Source organism: Antennarius striatus, chromosome 1 (assembly GCF_040054535.1).
Source record: "Antennarius striatus isolate MH-2024 chromosome 1, ASM4005453v1, whole genome shotgun sequence".
Classification (NCBI taxonomy): Eukaryota; Metazoa; Chordata; class Actinopteri; order Lophiiformes; family Antennariidae; genus Antennarius; species Antennarius striatus.
In genome coordinates, this window is record NC_090776.1 from 9,647,092 (window position 1) to 9,663,650 (window position 16,559).

Sequence of the window (16,559 nt, forward strand, 5' to 3'; positions counted from 1 at the left end):
TGCCAAAGTTGCTGTGGTGTGCATGTATGCTGACATCTTTTGGGTTGTGATGGACACTGATGCTGGACAGTGGACTCCTGTTGAGAATTTCTGGACAAAGTGGTCGCCCTGGGTCCGTCACCTACGCCCCTATGATCTGGTCTCTGACGCTTTGCATTGTACTCTGTATTATGACAGGATGGAAGACACAATTTTCCTGGGAGCCTTCCAGGAGGTGGAAGGACTCCCGTGGGATCTCTCTCTCCAAGATCTCTACGTAGGACCTCAGGGTGTGGCTTGGGCCGTATCCTTGACGCCCGAACAGCAGAAGTGGTATCGTATGGATGATCCTCCAGATCCTTCGATGCCGCCTTGCTATCCTCATGTCTCCTTGGCTGTCTCCCCAAAACACACACAGAAAGATCTGGGTCCCTTCGTGAAAGCTTGCATCGATGCTGATGATTGGAAGCCGACATTCTACTCTGGTTTGCACTATTCTGCATCTCTTGACTCATATCGCATTTTGTCTCCAGAATTTGTGATCCCTTCCGTCCTAGAACACAGCGTCCTGGACAGGCACCATGGCAGAGAAACATCCGACAGCGATTTGGCACCTGCGCTGATTGACTCTCTTCCCGACTCCCTCTGGACCCAGGGTCCTACGGATGTCGGTCGTTGTGACGTCACGCCAGTCACGTTTCAAATGAAACCGGGTCCCATTTGGGTTCCTCAATATCCGGTTCCTGCGAAGGGTAAGGCCGGTGTAACTGAGACCATAAACGGGTTGCTTGAAGCTGGTGTGCTTGCTCTAATTGAAAGCTCTCCTTTTAATACACCCATTCTCCCTGTAGAAAAGAAAGGTACAGGCAAATGGAGGATGGTCCATGATTTGAGAGCTATAAATGCTGCAGTCACCACTCCCACCCTTCCGGTCCCGAACCCTCATGCTGCACTCTCACTGTTGTCGCCCTCTCACACTCACTTCACTGTCATCGACTTGGCTAATGCTTTTTTCAGTATTCCTCTTCATCCATCCATGAAACCTTATCTGGCCTTCACCTGGGATGGAAGGAGATACTCCTACAACTGTCTGCCCATGGGGTTCCTCCTTTCTCCTGGTCTCTTCAACGTCCATCTTCGTGAGCTTCTGAAACCTTTGTCTCTTCCGCCCGGTGTGCTCCTCGTCCAGTACGTCGATGACCTCCTGGTTGCGGCTCCATCAGAGCAATCCTGTCTGGACACGACTCACTCTCTGCTCCTTCGTCTCCATGAAGTAGGCCTTAAAGTTTCTAAATCCAAAATTCAAGTTGCCAGAACTCAAGTCTCTTTCCTTGGTCGCTGTGTATCCCGGATGGGCACAGGCCTCTCCTCCTCGCACAGAGAAGACATTTTACACTCTGCTCGTCCATCTACCGTGAAGCAAATGCTAGCTTTTCTGGGGTTGTGTAACTACTCTCGCCATCATGTTGTTGACTTCTCAGAGTGCACGCATCCTCTCCGTGCTATGGTCAAGGAAGTCGGCATGCGGAACCTTTCAGCCGCTTTGGCCTGGACTCCGGACGCTGATGCTGCCTTTTCTCACCTTAAGGCATGTTTGGCCTCTGCTACATCTCTTTCCATTCCTGACTACAATAAGATGTTTTTCCTCGATGTGGCTGAAAAAGCAAGCAGTGTTTCTGCTGTGCTTTTTCAAAAGGGGGATAGAGGAGAACGAAACGTCTGTATGTATGTCTCAACACCATTGGACAATTATGAAAAACGCCAAACGCCCTGTTCATCTTTTGCCTCAGCACTAGCTAGGTTGGTCCAGAAAACTGCCCACGTGGTACTTCATCATCCACTGACCATCAGAACTGGACACAGCACTGTCCAATACATCACAAGCCAATTCTTCACCATGACTGGAGGACGCCAACGCAAGATTGAATCGGTCATCACTCAACCACACATCATCTTCATCCATGAAGGGATCAATATGGCTGATGGTCTGATTGAAGGTACCCCACACTTTTGTACAGAAAAAGTCCAAGACGACACAAAACTCAGAGATGACTTGTACGAACAGCCATTGACTAACCCCGACATGACGTTGTTCACCGACGGATGTTGTTTTAAAGGCATGGATGGCCTGCAATCAGGTTTTGCCATAGTTCAACATCAAAACGACGATTTTGAGACAGTTAAGGAAGTCAGACTGGACGGACCACAGTCAGCACAGAGAGCTGAAATCCTAGCAGTCGCAGAAGCTCTAGGACTCGCAAAAGACCAAACTGTAAATATCTACACTGATTCTGCTTATGCTCATTTGGTTGTACATACTGCATTAAGTGAATGGCAACGGAACAATTATCAGACAGCAACAGGAAGTCCAATTAAACACCTGAAAGAGGTAATGCATCTCCAGGAAATGCTGATGTTGCCAAAAGCTGTTGCTGTTATCAAGTGTCCAGGTCATTCCAGAAAAAATGACCTGATTGCAAATGGAAACGCCGCAGCAGATGCAGCTGCTAAAAAGGTGGCAGGTTATCAGCCAGCACTCCAACTCTCGGTGAGTGACAAAGAAATTGATTGCAAAATAACGAATGATGTGATCCGAGAGTGGCAGGTGAAAGCTAGCCCAGAAGAAAGGAGTTTGTGGAAGGCAAAAGGGGGTGAAAAGAATGATGAAGGAATCTGGAACAAAGAAGGTAAACCTGTGCCGCCTCAAAAACAATTGAAAGTTTTGATTCAAGAAGCCCATGGACCATGCCACGTAGGCACGGACGAAACACTGAGACGTCTCTGTGGCTGGTGGCATCCGTTCATGAGAACAATTGTGAAAAGTGAACTGCAGGACTGCAGTGTTTGCAATAGGCATAATTGCCTGCCAACAACTAAACCACCTCCAGGGGTGCAGGACCAGGAAGTGACAGCACCTGGTCAGGTAATTTCAATGGATTTTACCGACATGATCCAATCGGTTAATGGGTATCGATACCTGTTAGTGATTGTTGACTCTTTTTCAGGATGGCCTGAGGCTTATCCATGCAGAGCAGAGACAGCAGCTTCTGTAGTGAAACATTTGGTTAACCATTACATTCCAACTCATGGTTTTCCGAGAAAAATCAGGTCAGACAATGGAACTCATTTCAAAAACAAACATCTACAACAGGTGGAAAGTATGTTGGGATTGAGACACACTTTTGGCGCTGTGTATCACCCTCAGTCACAGGGAAAGGTCGAACGAATGAATCGCAACATCAAAGAAAAATTGTCAAAATCCATGGCCTCGTCAAAGATGAATTGGCTACAGGCCCTCCCTGTGGCTCTGTTGAATGTCAGAATGTCATTGAATTCATCCACAGGTTGGACCCCATTTGAGGCACACACTAACAGACCTTTTCCAGCTCCCACAGCTCCATTGGAACCAGTTCCCGGATTCCAAGGCCCAAAAGGCCTCCGCGAACTAACAGTCAATTTTTCCCATCTCACAGAACCACAGGAGAAACCACCAAAAAGTGTGAATGTGTGTGAATGGGTGTGGCTGAGAGTAATCAAACGAAAATGGTCTGAACCTAGGTGGACAGGTCCCCATCAAGTCATTGAGAGAACCGGAACCGCAGTTCGGCTTCTAGGAAGAGGGGACACGTGGTTTCATCTGACGTCCACCAGGCCTGCAAAGACCCCAACGGGAGTCGCTCTCCCCTCTCCAAAAGCTGCTAATAGTGGTGACGACCACTAGGGCATCCGCCCCAACTGAGGACATCGAGCAACGGCTCCAACTGAGGACATCGAGTGAGTGGTTGTTCAACGTGGCGTAAAGTCACAAAGCAACCCGAGAGCAGGCAATTACGTTCAGTAACTGACCTAAGCTTTTGAAGAGACCCCAGCGGTCACGGTGCAGCGTTCCCGAGCATCGCTCTCAACCAGCGTCCGGACGAGCCAGTATCCAGAGGGGTCAACCCAGAGGAAAAGGTGCAAGACCTCCCTCTCTACAAGCAATAACCGTTATCTTCAGTCTAAAAAAAAAAAAAAAAAAAAAACATGCTGTATTTCCTTGTTTTTAGTCTTTTGGCTGTCACTGCTGCATCCTCTCCTGACAAATGTTTACAACAGTATGGTGGGTTAACGCTTAGCTACACTGAGGGGGCTACAGCTTCTTATACCTTTGATCTCTGCAAAGTAATTAACTGCAGGGGTCCTGGCGCACCATGGCGACACTATGATGTTTACATCTGCGGTCACAGTGACAACTCCCTTAATGACCCGTGGTGTGCTTCTTGGTCCTCTGTTTGGTATTCCACAGAACATGGGTTCCAGCCCCCCACTTCTGGATTGGGCTCCTTCTTTTCTCTGCAAAGGGATTACTCCCCCACAAGTAATCCTTTAACTCTGTCCATTAAACCCCTATTTTTCCCAACATCTCAATGTCATGCTAGTGTTATGGAACCCTGCGGAAGGTTCTCTCCCGGCAGCAGGTTTTGCTCTACAGATTTTCTACATTTAATTTTAGGTGTTGACCAGACCGGAAAGGACACATGGGGTATCATCCGTATTAACCTCGTTAAGTCTCGGGTTGCACCTGTGCCTGCTCCCACCATTGTCTTTAACCACAGTTCTCCATCTCAGGTCCCTCCCCCACCACATCAACTCATTGGAACTCCTATTGCTATTGATTATACTCAACTTAAAGCTGAGGATCTCATTGCTAAAGCTACAGGTTTTGTTGAGAGTAATGTTTGGCTTTCTTGGATTGCTAATACTGCGCGAGAACAGATTAATGGTAGTTGTGTTGCTTGTGCTTCTGCTCGACCCCAATTGACCACCACGCCTGCTCCTTTGATTCCAAGTGACGCTCACGGCTATGGTTGCATGCTTAGCCTGACCCACGGACGAGATGAAGGCTGCACCACTTTGGGAAGTATTTTTCCTCCCGCTGACAATCTTACTGTTACAGGCCCTTTTACTCCAGACCCTGCCAATGGTTCCTATGTGTGTTTTAATCTTACCGCAGGCTCCGTTGATCTAGGTTCTCTTGATTCCACGTGGTGTAACATTACCAGACCAGGGGCCGAGTTAGGCTTTTGGGCCAGATTAGGCTTGTACTATTACTGTGGCAAGGGTGGCCTTCATGCTCGCCTCACCAGCAAATATCGAGGTGTGTGTGCCATGGTTCGTCTTCGTGCTCCTTTGCTTCTCTTAGGTGACCAGCTGAAACGCTTGAAGTCCTCCTCTGACCTTCCTATTAGTTTAACTGCCCGTCGACGACGCCATGTCTTATCTCGGACTCCTCGTTCGGCCCCTACCACTTTTGATTTATCTATAGATAATCCCACCTACATGGATGCAATTGGTGTTCCCCGTGGTGTTCCAAATGAGTACAAATTGGCTGATCAAGTTGCTGCGGGGTTTGAAAACTTTCCTTTGATTGCGGCCCTTTTCCCGGTTACGCCCAATAAGAATGTTGATCGTATTAATTATATTCATTACAATGTTCTGTGGCTGACTAATCTGACCCGTGATGCAATTGCAGGTTTGTCTGAACAGATGGCCCCTACTTCCCTTATGGCTGTTCAGAATCGTATGGCCCTGGACATGCTCCTAGCTGAAAAAGGTGGTGTCTGTTCTATGTTTGGGGATATGTGTTGTACCTTTATCCCTAATAACACAGCTCCTGATGGCTCTGTAACCAGAGCATTGGAAGGTTTGCGTGCTCTCTCCGATACTATGCATGAGCACTCTGGTATTGATAATCCTTTGGATGACTGGTTTACTAACATGTTTGGTAAATGGAAAACGTTGTTTATTTCTTTGTTCATGTCTATAGCCGTCTTTGTTGCCATTATAGTCACTTGTGGTTGTTGCTGCGTTCCCTGTATTCGTTCCTTGATGGTCCGTCTGATCACCACCACCATAGAAGGTAAATCCGGTCCTCCCCCTCCCTACAGCATGTCTCTTCTCCAAGACGCTGATGACCCTGCTGGTACTTTTGATTAGGTGTTGGACTCTTTCGAGTCCAAAAGGGGGATTGTTGGAATTATATCTTTTTATGTTATGTTGGAATTATATCTTTTTATGTTATGTTGGAATTATATCTTTTTATGTTATTTTGCTGTGGAAAGTTACTGAGCTTAAAGTTCATCTTAGGTCACATCACGTGACAGTTAGAACTGCTGACTTATGCTAAATTGCTTGCACAGCTAGTCGAGCAGAAACTCTTGCAAGGCCGTCTTCCTCTTTCTTCTCTGATAATTGGCGTATATCTTCTTAGATAATTGGCGTATAGCTACGATAGTTTTCATGACCTGTCTGCTTATCACCTCTTGCCAGGCCGTCTGCAAGGCCGTCTTCCTCTTTCTTCTCAGATAATTGGCGCATCATGACATCACCTGAATGTAACCCACTGTCTTGCCTGCTATCTTGCAGCTGTTGTGATACCAGGTGAACCCCGCCTTCTGATGTGCATAAAATCCATGTGCTGCAAGTGCATCCTCGCACTCTGCAGGAAGTAATCTCCCATGAGACAAAGTGCCGAGAATATTCTCTTTGCAATTGAAAAATAAACTTTGAAGCTTCGACATTTCACTGAGTGTTTTGTTTATTTAACTCTGTTCAGAAATTGTCCACAACCAAGAGAAAACGAACACGAAGCTGGAGGACCAAGGGTCTTTAGGACCATATTATTTGGCTCCACTTCAACAACCACTTAAGGCATTGCCCAAAAAGCGCTACCTACATAATGAGATGGTTGATATTCACATTTGGTCATCACAACTTGACGGACATTACCTTGATTACAACATTTGGTACCGCTATGCATATGGCACAGCTAAGTGATTAAACCGATCAAATTGTTCTCTTATGCCAGTCTCCTCCAGCCAACCCCCTTTATATGGAGTCCGCATGACTCTATATAAAGGGGGTTGCAGCAGTCAGTTATGGGACCCTGTGCTTCTGCTACTAGTATCTTAGAAAGATTAAATAATGTTCTACAGTCTTTCAATACCTGCTCGATTCGTCCCCTGGCATATAACGTGACAGGCACGTCCATTGGTTATCGTGTGCATCTTCAGAGGATGAATCATTCGGTGTGTTTAAACAGCACAACAGGTCATACACCTGTTGGCAGACTTGATTATCAATATTTTAACCAGGTTTTCTCCTTGCTACCATGGGATGTGCGACGTGCCCTAACACCTTTACCGGACATCATGTAGTTGTGTGGAAGACATGCCCATAATACTTTGCCCTCGCAGTGGACAGGATTGTGTGCGCCCATATGGGTATCAGATCATACTGTAATTGTCCATCACCCCTTTGTGGCTCATCAACATCATAGGCGTCATCGCCGGGATGTTCAAACATTTATACCACCTACATTTGCCCCCCATGATCCAAAGTGGGGAAGTAATGTGCCTGTAGAATACAGATACTGGAGCCTAGGAGATCATATTGCCCACTCTTATATTTATATATATTTTTACATGTTCTTGTGTTAGTTTTTAATGGCAATCAGTGTATACACAGGCCCCATGAAACACAGCACACAGGGGGGCCTGTAAGCATGCAGTTAGCGTTAGTACACACATCAAACATCACACATAGGGAGGCAGAGTGACGGGCAGCGGCTTCAGGAACGCGCCCCAATTGAGCAGCTTGTAGGGGGGACGGTGCCTTGCTCAAGGGCACCTCGGGCCCGTGATCGACATTAAATTTAAATCATTGGCTGACCCTGACCCTGCTGGTATTTTGGAATAAGGTTCATGGTTGAAGTCTTTCGAGTTCAAAAGGGGGAATGATGATGTACTTATATGATAACGCACCATTTTTAACACTTTGAATTACAACTTATAATTCACCATTGTAAATCACCACTTTTTAATTAGTGTGCCTGTTAAATCATCTTTACCTTGCAGATAACACAATAACTTACAAAATTCCTAAATGTGACCTCTGACTGAAGAATTATGTGATTCTGCCAGCATGTCCTTGAGTGGATCCTGCAGCCGCGAGATAGTAGAGTGAGCCTCCCCAGAACATGAAATAATTGCCACAAAGTGAGAATATGGAGAACACCTTGCGTTGGCACCTTCTGATAGGATGAGAGTTAGATCATCCCATGTTTAGTTGACACCTACTAGAATGGATGTAAATATTGTATGTGTATTATGGTTCTTTGCACACAGCTTGGAGTCTCTTTCCTGTTAGTCTCTGTGCCCAGGAATTTCTGCTAATAAAGTACTTTCTGTTTTGCAACTTTACTTGGTTTTGTCCTGTTTATTCAACTTCGAAAAGAAGTTGTCCTAGTTCAAGATCAACGAACACGCCGAAGGGCTTTGAGGTCATCCGTCCTCCTGGACCAGGTTTTCCGGCTCTTCCTTCATGTGTAACGTCTTTCTTGAGTTGAGCGGTCCTGAAACCGCTGGAAGAAGGCACTAGGTGAGGCCTGCAGTTCTTGCGCCTTATGGTAGGGGTCGTTGGTGATCCCAGGTCGAGGAAGAGGAGTCCTCGGCCGTAGAAGAAGTAACAGCAAACTACAGCCATTCATTTGTTTTCCACTCGCCTTGCCTTACTATAAAAATGGAGGATTACATATCTAAACTAAAAAATTTTCGCTGCTTTTTTTCTGAAGGAGCGGCGCATGGACTTCATTTATAAGTAAATGTAACATATAAACAAACATGTAGGTAACAACATTACTTTTTTTTAATCAAATGTACTTATTTGTGTGTTACAATTTACATGTGAATAATCCAACTATGAGACTTTAAAAATAACCCACTCACTGTTGATAATTAAAGTGTGAATAAACTACACTGTAGGTTCATATGTTTGTAAATCTGATTAGATAGATAGATAGATAGATAGATAGATAGATAGATAGATAGATAGATAGATAGATAGATAGATAGATAGATAGATAGATAGATAGATAGATAGATAGATAGATAGATAGATAGATAGATAGATAGATACTTTATTAATCCCGGAGGAAATTGCACAGGAAATTGATTACGATGAAATCAGTGCCTCACCACACGTCACTAGTAGTAGTAGTAGTAGTAGTAGTAGTAGTAGTAGTAGTAGTAGTAGTAGTAGTAGTAGTAGTAGTAGTAGTAGGTCAGTCAGTCAGTCATCTTCAGAGTCCCACCGCTGTATCCGCCGCAGCGGGTCACGGGGCGTGAGGCGGGGGACACTCCGGGCACGACGTCAGTGCATCGCGGAGCCACACACAAAGACATACAACCATGCACACACACACACACACACACACACACACACACACACACACACACACACACACACACACACACACACACACACACACACGCACACACACACTCATTCCTACGGGCAATTTGGGACGGCCAATCAACCTGAAGCGCATGCTTTTGGAGGCGGGAGGAAGCCGGAGAACCCGGAGAGAACCCCCGCAGACACGGGGAGAGCATGCGAACTCCGCACAGAGCGGGACTCGAACCCGTGTCCGCCGTGTTGTGAGGCAGCAGCGTAGTAGGTTTGAGCTGTAAATTAGTTTCACGTGATCGACATTAAATTTCTCTGATCGTCATGTTTACGCCTCCAGATGGACTGTGCCGCTGGTTTTAGCCAATCAGACGTTTTGTTTTGGTAACAGTCCCGCCCTTACGGGGGCGTGTCTCTTCCTATTGGCTGTACTTCGACCGAACCTGTTCCACTGCTGTAGCGGAGACAGGACGTGTCTTGTATAATCTTCGCCCTGTCCTCGGGTCGTGTGACCGTCCGTCATGGCGCAGGATAACCTATCGGTGGTTCTGCGGTCCAAAGGAGACCTCAGGCTGGTAATTAACCTCAGAATATAATTAACAACCATAAATCTGAATTAAAGGTGATTTTGTTTTTTCTTTTTGCGAAATTATCGCAGGAAAACCGCTCCGTCCCGGAACCAGGACCCGATGGTAAGACCTGAACCGGTGAACCCACTTCAACAAGCTGGCCTTTCAGTGTGTGTGAAGTTAAGGAAAGATGAAACGAGCAAGATCCTCCAAATATCACGGAAGGCAACAACTCAAAAAACATACTGTACTTCCTTAATTTCAAAGCCACTGCAAGAATACCACAGAACCACCAGGTTATTGTTGTAGCTCCATTTATAAGGACTGTGCTTAAAATTTCAAAAGTTTAGACTAATACACACCCACACCCAAAGGGTCCGCTATTATATCTTAATTTCCGAACCAAAGCACTTTATTTTAATTTTGGGGAACCTGTTGACTTACATACGTTGTTTTTTTATTATTATTTTTTTAAACTCACTAATTTGTTTAAATCTCTGTCAAGCCTTTCATCACATGTTCACGTTTGCAGAGTTTATAAATTTTGGGTCCAGATTCTGTGGAAAAAGACGACTTAAAATAATTTTACTTCTCTCCCATAACATGATAGAACATTTCAGACTATCTATATTATAATATTGCTCTTCCCTGCATTAGTTAGGTAGTTAGCTGTAACAAAGACCATAGATCAAAGTGTGTGTGTCAGTGTGTTCTGTCTTGTGGATCGTGTTCTGTCTACAGAGGTGTTGCTCCAGATGCACTCTGTTGGAATCTGCGGATCTGATGTTCACTACTGGCAGCACGGCAGCATTGGTGACTTTGTGCTCACCAAGCCGATGGTGTTGGGTCACGAGGCCTCAGGGCGAGTGGTGAAGGTCGGATCAGCGGTAAAGCACCTTAAAGTTGGTGAGTGGATTGGGATATACCTGCATGACTTATAGGTGATATTCTAATTCTATTTTTTTCCCCTCATTGGTTTATTTTACATGATGTCATACTTAGGACATGTGTCATACAGTCTTCTTATACCATGTAAGTCTTATCCATGCTCAGTTGTACGGAGACGCTATAAAACCCTGTTTTTCAGGTGACAGAGTGGCCATTGAGCCCGGTGTTCCCCGTGAGGTGGACGAGTTCTTCAAAAACGGACGATATAACTTATCTCCAACCATCTTCTTCTGTGCCACGCCGCCTGACGATGGAAATCTGTGCCGATACTACAAACACAGCGCCAACTTCTGCTACAAGTATGCATGTCTTTGCACCGGAGGTTACCCAACACCTGATCTCTTACCCAAAGTTTCCTCATATGTTTTCCTGTCTTTCTCTGATGTTTCTCTGACTGTTGGTCAATGATATAGGTTGCCTGATAATGTGACATTTGAGGAGGGGGCTCTGATCGAACCTCTCTCCGTGGGAATCCACGCCTGTCGCAGAGCCAGCGTCACCCTGGGCAGCACCGTGTTTATCTGCGGCGCAGGTGAATAAAGAAAAAGCCAATGGAACTTCAAAGTTGTCCTCGCTCTTGTGCAACAGCAGAAGCTGTGGAGTATCGAGGGAGTCCATGTTGAGCCTCCCCAGTGGAGAAAGAAGAGTTGTTGTCTTGCTGTCTTTGTGATGGTGGCTCTAAGTTCAGGTCCCCTCCTCACGCTAATCCCATCGATTAAGTAGGGGGTGTTCTTTTTACAAAAATAAACCAATTTGGCTGATTCAGACATGCAAACATTCGCTCAACACTGCAGGTCTTTCTTTTCGATTCTTGTACTTTATAGTCCTGCCTACTTTTCCAGAGGCGTGGTAGTAAGGCTCCTCTCCATCCCTACGTTGTCTATCTGGACTGATTTGTAGGTGATAATCTGTGCTTTATTTTCAGAACGGTCTTGAAACGTTGCAAAGGGAACAGTTGATTTGGTAGAATTTGAGTTGTGAGCCCCTCCAAGTATGGACCACGATTTCATGCTTAGGGGATCCATTGTAATCGCAAAAGTGAGACTCACACTGACTTAACAAAACTGTAGCAGGGAAGACAACTGATGAACCTTAACGTACCTCTTTCTTAATGTTTAACACACTCCTCTATGTTGTGAAATGTTTACCAACGCCTGCGTTAAGCAATGTCAGAAAACAGAGTCCTTTATCTAACCAAGGGTAACTTTATTCAGTCTAAACCCAAATGAGCCAGTTGAACTAATGTGCCCTGGCGATGTAGATACCCTTTGTTTGTTTGGAGCTAAGTCTTGGTGCAGAAGGATGCAGGTTGGGTGAATTGCTGTTCCAGTTTTGGACAGTCTTTTTTTTTTTTCTTATAACAAACAATTTTAATGGAACGGTAGCGCATTGGATAGCGTTGCTGTGATCAGAAACTACCGGGGATCACTCCTCTGGATTCACAGCCACTGTGATGCTTTCTCCACACCTTTGTGTTGATGCTAGATCTTCCCTTGGTAATGTAGGACATCTGCTGAGAAACTCGACCCAGGAAACGTCAACTGCTTCCATTGATCACGATAAGAAGTTGAAGCACTAAGCACAACTGTCTCCTCTCACCACAGGACCAATCGGGTTGGTCTGTTTGCTTGTGGCCAAAGCAATGGGGGCCTCACAGGTCATCATCAGCGGTAACACAATCACCTGGTTCAACATTAACGACAACAAGATTCTTCTGTTCAGTCCTCTTTAACCGTCAGTTGTGTGCGCAGATCTGTGTCAAGAGCGTCTCACAATGGCCAAAGATTTGGGTGCAGACTTCCAGCTAGCTGTGAAAAAAGATGACGGTCCTCAGCAGCTGGCCAAGACTGTAGAAGACATGATGGGAGCAAAGCCTCACATCACTATTGAATGCACTGGAGCTGAGAGCTGCATTCAAACAGCCATCTATGTATGTGATGACTTTGAGGGTTTAAAGTAGATTGTGACATAAACCAAGTCATGACAGAGTTCTTTCCTGTCAGGCAACACGTTCAGGAGGCGTGGTGGTGCTGGTGGGTCTCGGTTCTGAGATGGCCACAGTTCCTCTGATCAATGCTGCCCTTAGAGAAGTGGACATCAGAGGTGTTTTCCGCTACTGCAACACGTGAGGAAAGATGAATATCTGCTTTGAATTTTCTTTCTGGCTTCAATAATGAGCTCATAAATAGAATAAGTGTTCAGTTTGAGGTATTGAAGTTGTTGGTAAATTGTCTTGCAGCTGGCCAATGGCTATAGCCATGCTGGCATCAGGTAAGGTGAACGTGAAGCCTCTTGTGACCCACCGTTTCCCCCTGGAGGAGGCGTTGCAAGCCTTTGAGACCACACGTCAGGGTCTAGGGATAAAGGTCATGTTAAAGTGTGACCAGAAGGACCAGAAGCCCTGATGTGACCCGCTGAAGTGAACCAGACCCGACAGACAGAGCGAGACAAACCGGACCTTGACCCTAATAAAGATAACAGAGCTAAGTTCAAAGGGGCACGCTAACAACAGCACTGTGAAATATTTTGCTGCCATTCTGCCTGCAGGACAGTTCAGTTGGACGTGAGATGGTATTTTATGTTGCTCAACATTTTTTCATTTTAAGATTGGATATAATTTAGAAATGTGCTTGATTTTACATTTGGAAAAGATAATCTTTGTATAATAAAGATATATTTCTAAATTAAACAAAAAGCAATTTTTATTTATTAGACCTGTACTGCATAATTTCAGCCACTAGAGGGAACCATAACACAAGGGTCTTCTACCAATTTCATGTGATTATAGGACAAGTAATTTCTACGTATGAATCTTTTATTTTAATTTTGGACATTACTGTTCGAGAAGTGAATGTATTTTTCCATTTTACACCAACAGGAATATCAATACTGTAAATGAAAATAGATGATGCCACCCCACCCCACCCCCCATATATCCCCAATGGTGTTAACAGCAACAATTGATTAATTTTGCAGTTGTGAGCGTTATGTTTGAACACCGGCCAGTGCTTTAGCAGCACATTCAGTATGTGTTCAATTCAGAAGAAAAAAACCCAGCAAGGTTCAGCCCACATTTTATTATCTTGCCACGATGACATGGTACTAATACGAGGCATGCACACAGAGAACGTCCATATGGTTCAGCATCACTACAACGCATCGTGAAACCGACACTCCCCGTGGTAAGGCTTGTTTCCATCAGTGTGAGTCACAGTCCTGTCTTGACCTGTCCAGACTGAAAGCCGAAGGTGTGAAGATGTCCGCGGTGACCGAACCTGTGTGTTTTTGTCTTTTTTTTCTTCTTTTTTTTTTACATGAGCACAACACCAGACGAATTTCTCTTTATGTACACACATTCTAACACTGCTTATGGCAATGGGACAGCTCACACGACAAAGTTACATTCACAGTCCACTCATGGTAGCGCGAGCCTGAAAGGTGGACATCCGGTAGAGAAGCACACAAAAGAAATGTCATTTCTCATACACGTGACCTTGATATCAAAAGCAGAATTAACGCACATTAACAATCTGATTATTGTTTCAATGAGTTTTCTTTTTTGTACATGAGATCTAGAAAAGACAAATCTCGCCATTCGGAGGTTGAACTTGTATATTGCCGTACAGTAATGAAACTCAAAAGGATATGGCGTTTTTGTTTTTTTTCCCATAAACCCCTGCTTCGCGCGTTAGTTCGACTCACATGATTTCCACAAAGCGTATTAATATCTGATATTCCAAAAACATTTAACTCGTTTCCTCTTTCTCACCGGACACAACGATAAGATCAGGCTTTTAATTGTTGCTTTCAATTAAACAGCGAGATCAAACAAATATATACAGTACAGGCTGTGAGCCCCTCCCACCGGCAGTGATGACCCAATCTGTATTTACATGAGAAATAAATAGAACAAGAAAATGAGACTATACAAAAAGGTATAGCAGGAGCATCATATTGCATTATGTGAATAGAAAAAAATTAATTATGATGCATTCCCTTGATGAGTTCGTCTACGCAGTTTCACCAAGATGGCACAGATGAACAGAAACGAGACAAATAAATAAACAGCATTCACACACACACACACACACACACACTTCTCTCTGATGTATCTCATGTCAAAATAGTCATTGCATGTTAAGCGTAGACGAGGGAAGAGATGAAGAGTTGCAGTTGTCAGCTCAAATAAAAAGAGGAAATGAGTAGACGGGGAGAAGCGATCCTGGCCTTGGACCACCGATCGCGTCGGTTTGCCCTTGAAGGTGACCTGTCAGACCCAACGGGCCGTCCCGTGGACGGATCCGTGGACATTGTTTATATGTACATAGGCGTCTCCTGTCCCGTTAGAAGTCTGAACATGGCGGCAGGCATCGTCTTCATGTGGATCTAACAACAAGAGAAAGACAAGTTGAAAGTCTAACATTCTGTGTTTTCTGGTGTGTGTGTGTGTGTGTGTGTGTGTGTGTGTGTGTGTGTGTGTGTGTGTGCGTGTGCGTGTGTGTGCGTGTGTGTTGGTTTAACCTCTCCAACAGAGTTGGACAGGGCCTGGACTATCTTCTCGTGGGCCGTGGCCACCACACTTTGCCCATTGATCTCGATGATCCTGTGACCCACACGGACTCCACCTCTCTCAGCGATGCCTCCTCTCATCAGGCTGCATATCTGAAAACACAACCACACTTCTACTTCACGTTCTGAAACTGAAAGTACCGTCTCAGTCACCGGTGTCGATGCCCAGAACCGGACTTACGATGCCGTTCTGGACGCTGAAGCCCAGCTGATACTTGAGATCTGGTCTCTTGATGAGGACGGTGGTAACGGGAGGGCAGCTCACTATGTTCATCTTCACCTGAACCTGGTTCTTCAGACCCTAACCGAGGAACACAGATGGAATGAAAAAGAGCTTGATCGGTGGCGTAGGCGTAGATTTCTAGCCCCAGCGCTGTGCATTGTCCACGTTTCCGAACCTTGATAATTCCCTGACAGGTTGCGAGTGGCAGCCCCACCAGGCTGGTGTTGTTGATGGACATGATCTGGTCTCCAATGCTGAGCTTGCCAGAACGAGCCGCCGGCCCGCCGTTCATCATGTTGGCCAAGATGACCGTGGGCAGGATGGAGCCCCAGCCGGACTCCACGATCACCACACCCAGGATCTCCCCTTTACTCTTCTCCAGCTGTAGCTGTGGGCCGAGGGGGAGAGCGGAGGGTTCAGTATTTTTATGTTTCATCGTGTAAAAACCCACCAGAGTAATGAGAAAATACAAGTTCATCTTTGGTGCAACGCTGATGCTCTCTTGTTGCATCAGACTACTGCAGGTAATGCATGAAACAGCCCAATCCTGCACAAACTTTGCCCGGATGTCTGCATGTAGCACACAGAATGCGTACAAGCACGTCCGAGAAATCAACTTATTCTCAACACAACCAGTTCAGAGGCTGAGGCGCTTCAGGAACGCCCGATTTCCCATCGCTTCAACTTACCCACGTATCCCTGAAGAAGCAGCTTAGGAGCGTCGCCCATGTGGCCTCTGTGTACAAACACCAGAAACTGTTTTACGGTTCCTAACTCTCTAAAAAGCCTATAGCAACACGTTTAGGGCAGAATGTCGGCTAAAGAAGAAATGCTCCGGCATTAAAAGGGGGCAGAGTCGGCATGCTCTGAGTAGATATTACCCCACCATCTGCCTCTTGAGCTGTCTAATTAGTTAACAGCGACCGTGTGCTAGTTTGTTTCTCCCTGCAGCACGAGTGTAAATTGTGTCACGCATGTAAAAAAGTCTCACAGCAGTTTGACTTTGTGTTGCATTGACAAACAGAGACAAAACATTTGTATAAAAA

The 16,559-nt window shown here is 45.4% G+C and overlaps 2 protein-coding genes across 2 annotated transcripts in view; one reads left to right on the forward strand and one right to left on the reverse strand.

Moving 5' to 3' along the window:
- Nucleotides 1-9,652: 9,652 nt before the first annotated feature.
- Nucleotides 9,653-13,393, forward strand: LOC137593627 (sorbitol dehydrogenase-like). Its single transcript, XM_068312519.1, has 9 exons — nt 9,653-9,779; nt 9,863-9,896; nt 10,515-10,679; nt 10,861-11,020; nt 11,135-11,253; nt 12,326-12,391; nt 12,473-12,651; nt 12,725-12,846; nt 12,961-13,393. The coding sequence occupies exons 1-9, from the start codon at nt 9,726-9,728 to the stop codon at nt 13,124-13,126; spliced, it is 1,065 nt and encodes a 354-aa protein (XP_068168620.1). The 5' UTR covers nt 9,653-9,725; the 3' UTR covers nt 13,127-13,393.
- Nucleotides 13,394-13,783: 390 nt separating this feature from the next.
- The window catches only part of apba2b (amyloid beta (A4) precursor protein-binding, family A, member 2b), a 36,688-nt gene continuing 33,912 nt past the window's right edge, over nt 13,784-16,559 (reverse strand). Inside the window, exons 12-15 of the mRNA XM_068321839.1 lie at nt 15,689-15,901; nt 15,472-15,591; nt 15,243-15,383; nt 13,784-15,107 (exon numbers count right to left, since the gene is read on the reverse strand). Coding sequence (XP_068177940.1) covers nt 15,036-15,107; nt 15,243-15,383; nt 15,472-15,591; nt 15,689-15,901 — 546 coding nt within the window. The 3' untranslated portion in view covers nt 13,784-15,035. The remainder of the gene's footprint in view (nt 15,108-15,242; nt 15,384-15,471; nt 15,592-15,688; nt 15,902-16,559) is intronic.

Coding starts and splice junctions, on each gene's coding strand:
- LOC137593627 (XM_068312519.1), top strand. CDS start 9,726: ATGGCGCAGGATAACCTATCGGTGGTTCTGCGGTCCAAAGGAGACCTC. Junction 9,897..10,514: donor CCCGGAACCAGGACCCGATG/GTAAGACCTGAA, acceptor TTCTGTCTACAG/AGGTGTTGCTCCAGATGCAC. Junction 11,021..11,134: donor AGCGCCAACTTCTGCTACAA/GTATGCATGTCT, acceptor TCAATGATATAG/GTTGCCTGATAATGTGACAT.